This window comes from Syzygium oleosum, unplaced genomic scaffold, assembly GCF_021117445.2.
Source record: "Syzygium oleosum isolate NSW1041296 unplaced genomic scaffold, Sole_v2.1 Sole_v2.14, whole genome shotgun sequence".
In the NCBI taxonomy this organism is placed as follows: Eukaryota; Viridiplantae; Streptophyta; class Magnoliopsida; order Myrtales; family Myrtaceae; genus Syzygium; species Syzygium oleosum.
In genome coordinates, this window is record NW_026607498.1 from 8,520,427 (window position 1) to 8,531,831 (window position 11,405).

The window sequence follows — 11,405 nt, forward strand, 5'->3', positions numbered from 1 at the left end:
GGATTGTGTTTGGGCGGGTTCTTTTGACACCCCTAATCATCACTTCTTCTTATGTGAAAGGCTTGGTTTTGGGAAAAGAGAAAATTAGGATGGGAATTTTTATAATTTTTTTTGTAAGAAAAAATTAGAATGATAAGGTGATGAAAGGTGTGATGGGGATAGGTGGAATGGGTTAAATCAGAAAGGCAGGGAGGAAAAATGGTGCCTTGCGATCGGTGGGTTCGGATGGAGGAGGTGTCAGCCGCGGCGCATGCGGGTCACGAGGCGGTCACATGGGGCCCACGCACACCGCGAAACTCATGGTCGCCCCTTTTCTTCCCCCGACTGTTTAATTATTGTCATATTTTTTGACCCCCAAAAAACATATATATATCACCAGCATAATAAATGAAAAGTCAAATATGTATCAGTTAGTTTCCGTTAAATTTTACTATCAAATTGCTAAATTTAATGACACGTGATAATTAACGGATGTACCAGTTTGGGGTTTTACCTCTCTTTTTGTCACAAAATTATCAATTTGTTATTTTTCGTGATATTAATCCAATTTAACGGATATTAACAGAGGGTAAATTTATCACAAATGTACCAGTTTAGGGTTTTTAGTAGTCAACAAATTAGTTTAGGGTAAAATTGTCACAAGTGTACCGGTTTGAGATTTTTAGTGGTCAAATAATTAGTCCGGGATAAAATTATCACAGGTGTACCGGTTTTGGATTTTTGGTGATCCAAAAAATAGTTCGGAGTAAATTTGTCACAGATTTACAAGCTTGGAGTTTTTTGTGGTCAAAAAATTAGTTCAAAGCAAAATTTTCACAAATATACCAGTTTGAAATTTTTTGGGGTAAAATTATCACAGGTGCCGCCACCGGCTACCAAGCGAACCGGTCGCGACCAGATACTCTCCCCCCCCCCCCCTCTTCCCTCGCACCCACACATTGTGCCACGCGGCCTCGTTCAAGATTCTTCCCCACCAAGAACTTCTCGCATGTTGTTGAATCCCCAGAGGACCAAAAACAACACAAAAACAAAAAATATCTCCTGATCATTTCTTTCTTTTTTCATTATATTTTCTGACCCATTTCTTAAGATTTAAATTGATTCTGATGTTTCAAGCGGAGTAATTTGAACAGAAACATGTATTTTCTTGCAAAAGAAAAAGTTTCCATTCACTTTTTTTTTTTTTCGCGCGTGTGGCCGATAGCATATGTTCGAAATTAAGGGCGAAACAATTCAGACATATTCCGGAGTTAAATTGCGGATGATATGATTTTATACTTACACTGCTAAAAATATCGAATCAAGATAATGCAATTAAATAATTATAAAAAAAAGGCAAAACACCGCCGACAATGTATTTTCCCCAGTTACAAAACTTTGCCACAAAACCAGCCATTCACAGCAGGGAAATCTCCAAAACTCTTGCATTTCTCTTGTTTTTCTCAATGTTTTTTTTTTTTTGAAAAGCTCTCACCTGGCGACGCGGGGATCCGACCCGAATATGTCCCCGATGTCGGGAAAATGATCGTTGACGTTCCAGTCGAACCTGAGCCCGAGATCGTCGCCGAGGTTGGCGACCACATCGCCGTAATCACAGTCGTCCTGCAAGACTCCGTCGCCGAAGCTGGGGAAGTCGTCGAAAAAGTCCCAACCGGAACTCTGGAAATCGAAGATTTCGTCCGGCAGGAGCAAGTCCAACGGCGAGCGGTCGGAGCGCTCCGAGAAGTTCTTCGACACCCACGAGTCCTTTGTTGCCGATTCGTCGATAGACGAATTGGCTTCCTCGCTGGAGACGCCCCGGAGCACTGACGTCGGAGAAGAGACGTGGCGAGACGAGTCCTCGCCGGACACTGAGCTGGAGCTGGCCGCCGTCGCCGCAGCTACAGTCAGTGGCAGAGGAGGGACGGTACAGTTCTTCGGCGGCGGCAGGGACGGAATAGATTGTGCTGACTGCGGCGGCGTAGAGAAGTTGGTGGGCGCATTCGGCCCGCGCAGCTGTAACGCCGCCTTGTCGTAAACCATGGCGGCCTCTTCGGCCGTGTCGTATGTTCCCAGCCACAGCCGCACCCGTCGCGTCGGGTCTCGAATCTCCGCCGCCCATTTTCCCCACGGCCTCTGCCTCACGCCCCGGAACTTCTTCCCGGCGGACGCCTTCGGGTCCCGGCGACCGACCGGAATCACGGACTTCCCGGACGAGGCCTTCCGGCGTTTGGCCTTCGCTCCTCCCCCGTCGCTACCGGGCTGCATAGCAATCTCGTGGACGAACTTCTTGATTCGCCGGCGGGGGAACGGCTCGGCCTCTTCGTCGCTGGAGGAGTCCGTGGCGTCGGCGTCCGTGTACGATATTCTGAGGACTCTGGGGTTCATTTCGGGTCGGCTTTTCGGGCTGTTGAGATGGTCGGGTGTCACGAGCACGGTGTGAGTGCAGTGTTCAGTGAACTTGATGGGAGGCATCATTTCGCAGAAGGGGTTGAATCAGCTTTCGGTTTTCGCTGTGGATGACATCCAAAAAGCGAAGAGAGAGAGAGGAGGGAGGGGAAGATCGTGGAGATATTCTTCAGGGATATAAAGATAGCAGAAAAGGGGTGAGGGAGAGAGGATGAGGAGGAGGGGAGGAGGGAGGAGGGAGTTAAAGTGAAGCACGAAACGCAGAGGAATTGGCTTGATTCTTGAAAGGGGGGGGGGTGGGGGAGTGAGCTCCAATAATAAAGCGAGAAAAAACAAGAAAGAAAATTAATAAAAGAGAAGGCGATTTCAAGGAAAGTAGGACACGAAAAGAATCTAAAGCAGCGGGAGAAGCCCCCAAAAAAAAAAAAAAACAAAAAGGGAAGCGGGGGAGGGATGGAAGGAGGAGAAGAGGGGGGGGCGTGCGTGCGTGCGTGGGGAGGAGGAGATAGAGACGAAGACCGAGACGGAGGAGCAAGGAAAGCTGCGAAAGCGGTTGGTGGCGGGGTGCTGTGTGAATAGGAGAAAAACCAGTGCGTGCTCTGGGAAAAGAAAGGGAGGGGAGGGAGGGAGGGAGGGACAAAAGGAAAAGGGGAAGGGGCAAGGGGGGGGGGGGGAAAGATTTTCCGGGAAAGTTAAGGGGACGACGGAAAATGAATTAGGGAAAAAAGAAAAAGCCAGAGACGGACGGACACAGAGAGAGAGAGAGAGAGAGGGCAAAGGTGTGGCCTTTTTCGATGGGGAATGGCGAAGGAGGAGGACTGTGTGTGTCCCCGAGAAATCGAAACGACCACGCCTTTGGCCGCGCACCAATCTCCCTCCTTCTCGATTTTGCCACTTACGGCGAAACCCCACCAAAGCGCACAGCAAAGAGAGAGAGAAAAAGGGGAAGGAGGAGCTGCTGCTCACGACACTGTCACAGAGCAGAGGAATGGAAGAGCAGAGAGACGGGAGATGAGTCGGAGCGGAAATGAAGACCGAGTCCCCACCCATTTTATAGGATCCATTTAATAACATATACTTTTAATCTCCCATTTACTCGACTGCAATTACTATCCTTTTTCTCCGGGAGGCTTGGCGTCGTGAGTCGGGGGAGGGGGTGGGGCCGGGGCGGGGGTTGGGGGGGGGGGGTAAACTCCGGCTGCGAAATCTCCGTTCAACCGCGAAACCGAAACGGAGGAGGGGGGGGGGGATTTTTTTGTTTAGGGGGAGGCGCCGCAAAGCACGGGCAGGCGGACGGGCGACACGTGGCGGGAGGGGAGTGGGGATCCGGCCCGCTCGGCAACCGGTGGTGGGGGGAGCAGGAGGAGGAGGAGGAGGAGGATGTGGCGGTGCTGCTGCCGCTGCTGTCAGGTCCTCGGTTTGACTGGGAAAAAGCCAAGCCCCGTGCTTTGCTTGAGGGGGGAGGGGGAAGGGGGGAGTTACCGTGGGGGTGGGGGCGGGAGCGAAGCTTGAGGTGTTAAATGACCATTAAAGGCCCCTCCTGACGGGGGCGCGTTAGCCGTCCGTTAGGAGAGGGGAGGGGGGCGTTTTCGGTCAAATCGGCCTCCCCCCCCCCCCCGCGGGGGTTGAAATTGAGAAGCCGTTATTTTATTCTTTTCCCAATTATAATTATTTTTTTGCCGCGTGGGTGCGCGGGGGAGCGCGCGCGCTCTGAGCTGGCATCGGGCGGGCGACATTACCGTATCTTTCTCCTCTCTTTTTTTTTAACCCGAGGTTTTTTTTTTTATTTTTCTCTCTTTTTTGGGGTTGAAAACCCGAGGTTTTTCAACTGTCGGGTTTTCACAGCTGCGACTGGGGAAGGGAAGGGACGGTGTGGGGGACCCACAGTTTTTGTGGGGCTGCCGCCTCTCATGAGCGCGCTTTTCACCCAAAAAAAAAAAAAAAGGGGGAGAAAAAAACGAGCATCTACAAAATGCTTTGTTATATGATCAGGGGAGAAATTTCTTTCGTAATTTCCGAAACATCGGTGTGTCCTCGTCGGGTCCTACACCATCGGGTATCTTGGGAAAAAAATTTGAGTCATTTCGAAATAGAGTATGCCAAACGGGTGGGAGACATTTGTCAACGAGAGTCATTATGCTCACCGTCGGACCAAACTCTCACGGTTTCGATGGCGGAGTGTCCTACCGTGTAAAAACTCCGGGCCGTTTCGATTGACTCGCGAGCTTCCCCGTCGTGTTTCGTGGTCCGGCAGCGGCTATTATGTCCTCGAGGGAGGGCGGCGGGGGCCACCCCCGTCCCCACGCGCCTCCCCGTCCGCGCCGTGCGGTAGTCGAAAGCGAATTCGAATCAGCAGTGACGGATGCACACTATTCCCACTGAGGCGAACTTCAAATTCGTAAGATGTAGGCTTGACGTCTAGGGCGGGATTGAGAAACTTCGTGACATGCAGTACCACTTTTTAGGAGGAAATTCATGGAGCATCTACCGACAATGACCCGTTCTGTTTGCCTATCATATCGCATTTCATTAGAGCATCATAACTAAGCTAAGCCGCACAGAAGTTAACAAGAGTCGTGCCCGATTTAAACAGCATTAGCTAGCGAATTCGAAAAATGGGTCTTTTGAATTATTCGAAGTGGTTGAGACGATGGGAAGACTAGGTTAAGGAAGACAGCAGTCAATTATCAGATCAAACCAATTTAAAAATAAAAAAAAAACCAAGAAGAACGACCGACCTCCACATGGTACATATCAGGATGTCCGCTTAGGAATATGCACTCCCAAAACATTTGGTCACTTATATTCGACAGTCACGCGAGCACATTTTTCATATTTTCCATTTTTCTCAAAGAAGAAAAAAAAGGGAAAAAAATCCAAAAGAAAAATTAGAAGATGAAAATGCCGTTAATCATCCGGAAAGTCAGCCCTTCTTTAAAACCGACATAACCATTCCAGGTCCTTATTCAAAACAAAATCCACTTCGTGCCTTTATTTGAGAGAACACGAGCATTTCATATCCTTAATTGAAATTTTCCATAAAAAAAAAAAACCGAAAGCAAAGGGCTTTAATTTCAGCTTATTTGATGCATTTAAATGTTGCCAACCCCGATTGGGATGCAAGATTCAAGAGAAAAGAGGGAGAAAAAGAGAGAGGGAGAGAGGTGTGATGGGTGGGGGACCTCCCTCCCTCCCTTCCATCGAGTCATTAACGGCCAAAGCAAAGCTACAGGAACCGATAGAACCGGACTGTTGTAGTGTTAGGGTTTAAATAAGGTCACGTGAGTCGGGTCGAGTAGATAGTAGCCATGAATTGCTCTTTCATTCAATGGCCTAACCAAACAGCAAACATAAGTTGTCCCCCCCCCCCCCCCCCCACCCTCTCCTCTTATTTCACTTTCACCAGATGCTGTGTTGCCCCTTCTTTACTGGACAGCGACGGGCGGCGAGGGCTGCCCGATGGCGGCGCCCCTTGGGGGTGCGGGTCATGCGGGCTTCGGTTCTCGAGTGCCCTTACATGATAGGGGGGGGGGGGGGGGGGGTCGGGTTGTAACTTGCATTGGCCGAAATAGTCGGCAATGTTAGAATACTTAAATAATAAACCGCGTTTTCATTTAACAGTTTAAGATTTTAAAATAGTTGACAGTGCATTTTACAAAATCTCACATTATATTAGAGCAGAATGTCTCAAGTTCAAATTTTCGGACTCCTATTTGCCTCCCTAATTGCATATTTTTACGCTTTAGGCTATGGCCAAAGTCTAGCCTACGCGTGAAGGGGGTATTAGAATATTTAAATAATAAACCGCATCTTCATTTAACAGCTTAAACTTTTAGAATAAATAGCGGCGGTTCCACAAAATCTCACGAGTAACATAGTCTCTTTTTCGCAATGATAAAAGCAATGAGTTATTATTAGAAATGCTAAAAATTAATTGGTAGGTTTCATTTCTTAGATCACATCGTTGATTTTTTTTTTTTTGCAGCACAAATTCGCTCTGATACTTGATAGAGGATTGCTTCTGAAACGTCGTCCTCCTTAGGTTGCACAATCAATGTGAAGAAGCATAATATTCCACTCGTCGTTTTTTATGTGCATCAATGTGCTTCTTTACATCATAACAAGACACTGGTGGTCTGCATTAAATAATAGTTATTCAAATGGAGTTCGAATATTGATACCTGGCCGTGCCATCAAGAATTTTAAATCGAAATTAATTTTTGAAAGTGTTTCTAACCGTAGACGTCCTGAAAAAAAAATAAAAATAAAAAAGAAACCTCGTGGGTCCACTGGGTCGGGAAAGATTCAAATTCAAGACATCTTGCTATGATATTATGAATGAAAAGTTTTGTGGGACCAGCACCGGTCGTTTTAAAAAGTTTAAGCTGTTAGCTGAAGATGTGGTTTTCATATGAAATATAGGGATCGAGAAAGGAAAATGACCTGCCTTTTTCTACAAATTCGAATTACGAAAGGTCGCTCGTGACCCCAGTTTATTCAAAAAAGATAACCGTGGTAGCAAACTACAATTTTGCAGTTTGTCGGCTCGTCGTGAGCGTAAGAGGCCCTCTTCCTCCACGTGCATAAAAGAAGACTTTGCTTATACCGGGCGGGGGGCATGATTTTTAAAGATTGCCCCGAGAGCGAGACGTGGTGATTCAGACACAAGATACGTGTTGACTCGGTGAAATTTACTCGAGTTCGATGGTTCGGTAATAGGTACTTGTAAATTAGAAGTAGTGCTCTACCATCATATAATCCCAAAAATACATATCGTCATGGAGTGGCCGTATGTGGCATACTTAGTTCTATAAACCAAAAATGGAAAGATGAACGTATGATTTTTTTTATAATATTGCAAGGGAAATTGAACAACGTGTCAAACAAAGAAGGCCGACCCTCTTGTTCTCTTTGCTCTGATTGGATTTGTCCATTTTAGTAAAGTCCAAGAAAGATGGGAAATTAATTTATTGGGTGATATTCTTGTTCTAGCTAAGCTTACATTTTTCATCCTTTATATTTTGTAATTATTTAATTGGATGAGCTGACCATTGAAGAGTTTTATTTTGTACACGAACGATACAGGCCAATTCTTGCTTTTAGTTAATTAATTTTTTAATTGGGTTTTTTTTGGTTTTTGCTCTCTATGTGATGTTGTCCTTTTTCCTTTGTAACTTGCAAGGATCATGGGCATAATGTCGATGCTACGATACTCCTAGCAAGTGGGTTGATGTAGATACTTCTTCAGTGACTTTGGAAATACCCTTTTGGATACCTTTTTTTTTTGAGTAAAACATGTCGACAATCAAAGAGGGAAAAATAATAATTCAATTCGTCTCGTACTGGTATGTTGTGCTATGTTAATTCGATCGTGCTTTAGAAATGATCGAATCGTTTCGCCAGTCATTATAAAGTGTTGGAGTTCCCTATATTTAGGACTGACCCAATACTTTGGTCAAAATATGTGACGTGGTTTCTCAATCGAGAAACTCAATCAATGCAGAACCCACGATTTGTCGAACTTGGCTTGGCCTTGGCTCATGTAAGAACAACCGAAGACTTTTTCAAGAGTCGGGTCTCTTGCAATTTTGGAGATGCCAATCAATAATTGGTCAAATCGGGCCATCACAAATATTGTACTTTAGTCCATCTAAGCTTTGGCTAATTGAGAAAAAGTTACAAATTAAATTCTTGGGGGCACCTCGGTCCGAGTTGTATATGCCGCTTTGGACTATAATCAAAGTTTGGATTATTCGACGACGTTTTGTGCTTGGAAACTTGTATCTATACACTTTGCTCATTGAATGAGGACATAAATTTTTGTCGAACTTGCCCGATGGAGGGAGGAGAGGTTGCAATTCTTCAAGTTGGTGAAAGCGGCTTCGATAATGACTTTCTACGACGTTGACATGATCAAAAGCCATCAATTATCGCCCCCTAATTATTATAAATTGTCTCTACCTACATGTGTTTTTTCTCCTTTGGTTGAGTTGGGAAGTTCCCATATTGATAGAGTGAAGTTGACGTGTCTATAATCTTTTATCGCAATTGCGAACATGTGCACGTTGGCAGAAGAATACGATTCAATATACAGTATTTGGGCATGTCCCGACTTCGACTCCCTCGATCCCCCTCGTGTTTCCTTCGATATACAATCGATTTTTGTTCTTCGAGTCAAGTCCCAACAATCCACACAAGCGAAGAAGAAAAAAAAAATGGAAGCATTTAAATACGAGTTCGGACATTAATCTATCGGTTTAAATTTTCAGATGGATTGACGGCGGTCCCACAATTCTCCTATAAATTCCATAGCAAGGTTTGTCAAATATGCATATACACACTCGAAATACCAAAATCATCAAATAAGCCGAAGAGATATTTGCGAGTCTTTTTATGTTTCTGTCACATGAGTATTATATATTATCTCTTCTTCTTCTTCTTCTAATTATTGTTAGCCGTTGTGCTTTGAATTAAGCGTCGCTTTTTCGCCGAGAAAACGGGGCAAAAAAAAAGTTCTAATAATGAGTAAAAATAATTAACAAATAATCACTAGACAAAATAATTTGTAGCAGACTTTCGAGCAATATGTTATCGAGGCTAGAAAAATAATAACCGCAAAAATTAAAAAAAATTAGAAAAAATTAAATTCCCGAAGAGCCCCGTATTATGAGATCCGATGGCTTCGGAAGAGCTGCGATTTCTTTCTTTCGCTTGGATTTGCGCAGAATCGAAACAAGAGAGCTGTAATCCACTAACAAGCTCAAATTTTTTTTTTAAAAATTATTTTCGTGCTTTTTTTTTTTCAAAATGCTGCTCGAAATTGGCGAAAAGGAAAAAAAAACATAAATAAATAAATAAAAGCAAGCGGAAGAAGAACATAGGATTCGACAAAATCCCTTGAGAGGGCCTTGGTCCGACCCAAATTTTGCATAAAATATAATGATTTCGTCTGTGTTCTGGAAGTGCGTAACCCCAAAATTATGTACAATTTAAATGTTAAAATATTACCTTTTCCGAATTATTAAATTGGAGCTAAATGTGAATAAATTGAACTTATTAGAGAAAGAAGTCAATGATGGCATCAAGCCCCGAGATGCCCAACTTCGAGCCACTAAAAACGAAGGGCGGGAGCTCATTATTGTTTTTTGTTTGGATATATGCTAATTAGGAATAAATCAAATATTAGTGGACATTAATTAAAAGTCAAGAGCACTGAGACCCATATGCCTAGATTTTGGGTAATTAGCATTTTCCGATGCTAATTGATTTTTTTTTGTGTGTAACTTTTTTTTTTATGATTATTGTGGGAGAAATTAGAGGTGGTGGAGGGGAGGAATTGCATGTTTGTCCAATGAGAAGGTGAGTGCGTGATCGATTGCTTTTTAGAGAAGCTTGGCTTTTGCAAGCTTTGATTGTCGGCTTGCCATTGCGGTAACTCCTTTGGTGCCATGTGTGTGTTTTATAATGGAAAAATAAAGATTTATTTTCGGAAAAAGGTATTAAATGGTCACTAGATGGGGGAGGAATTATATTTAAATTTGAAAGTCGGGCAAAAATAGTTGTGGGGTTGGATCTTCTGACTCGTTTGAATTTTTGTAATCAAATCCTTTCATTGCCTGCGGTTACTTAATCTGGGAAAGTACCAACCGAGATTACTGACGTGGTAAAAGGATGTCATTTGGGATTAATGATGATTATCGATAGGAGACTAGCATTCATTTTTGCAATCGAATCCTTTTGTTACCTGCCATTCCTACTTCTCGTTTATAAACTCTAGTTAAAGGGAAGAACGAAATGAAAGTTGGACTTGTAATAATGAAAATGACAGGCCTCGTTACGCATCAACTGGGCTGCTCTATATTGATCTCTATTACCAATATACGGGGTGGAGATTAAGCGATGCGCGATAAGAAGGAGATATATTGTCATTTTCCTTATAAGTAGGTGAAAAAATTCAACATTACTATAATAAATTCTGAAAAATATTGTTATCATGAATTAAATTAATTGTACTAATTTTTTTTGCAAAACAAATTAATTGTTCTATAAATGAGCAAAATTTGCCAATAAAAAGAACTTGTTTCGATTATAATCTTTGTTATAAAAAAATCATATATGAGAATTGAATTTTCATATTATTTTGTATTATCTAATGATAAATCAAAAGGATATTATATCTATTTGTGATAATATGACATAATATGTAATCGTATCTTCGGTATATCTGACAACTGACTTGTTATATCATTAATTGACCAACAAAAATTTAGAAAATAAGTAGAAAGTTGAAGTACTTCTATCCAAGTATATCACATCATGTGTTTCATATGTGTGCAATACGCCGTACTCCCAAAGAACATTTATTTTTCCAAAATAACGTAGTACGAGTATTTTATCAACGGAGATGTGAATTGCTAACATTGATCGCTACGCTTTGACAGACTATAGGTCTATCAATCATAGAAATTAAAGATTATCAAAATAAATGGAAGTTAAAAGAACATTCAGTGAACGATTTAGGTGAACGACTAAATGGAATAAATCTTTTTCTTTTAAGATTTCTTTTTTCACCGCGGGACCTATAATTTAGTGTCCAGTAATAACAGCTCCAGTGAAAAAATTAACCGACGATCGTAACTCATAAAAGGGTAAAAAAAAAAAAGGAGAAAAAAAAGGAGAAAAAGGGAGAAAGAAATAGAGAATACAATATGTAGCCATTTAATTTTAGGTTGCCCCACTTTAAGAGGCCTGTTTCGTTGGCGCGCAAAACGGCGACGTCTCTGGTGGGACCCGACCCGACAAGTCCTGCCGGTCACGTGAGCCTCACGTGGCTCCCTGATTCACTACACGCTCGTCCTGAGCTCAAGACTCGATGAGCCCCCCGCAATATGCATTGAACCGGTGCCGGTGAAGTCTCAAGCTCGTTCCACCTTTCATTGCACACACAAAAAAGAGGAAAAAATTGGTGTTAGGACCCGTTTGATTTTATGTTTAAGGAAAAGGTTAAAGAGACGACA

At 43.1% G+C, this 11,405-nt stretch overlaps 1 protein-coding gene across 1 annotated transcript; it reads right to left on the bottom strand.

The window, feature by feature from the left end:
- Positions 1-1,232: 1,232 nt before the first annotated feature.
- LOC115688492 (ethylene-responsive transcription factor CRF2-like) lies at positions 1,233-3,039 on the bottom strand. Its single transcript, XM_030614318.2, has one exon. The coding sequence runs from the start codon at positions 2,455-2,457 to the stop codon at positions 1,471-1,473; it is 987 nt and encodes a 328-aa protein (XP_030470178.2). The 5' UTR covers positions 2,458-3,039; the 3' UTR covers positions 1,233-1,470.
- Between the last annotated feature and the right edge of the window lie 8,366 nt (positions 3,040-11,405).

What these genes read in the sequence shown, in the direction of transcription:
- LOC115688492 (XM_030614318.2), bottom strand. Translation starts at nt 2,457, where the DNA reads ATGATGCCTCCCATCAAGTTCACTGAACACTGCACTCACACCGTGCTC.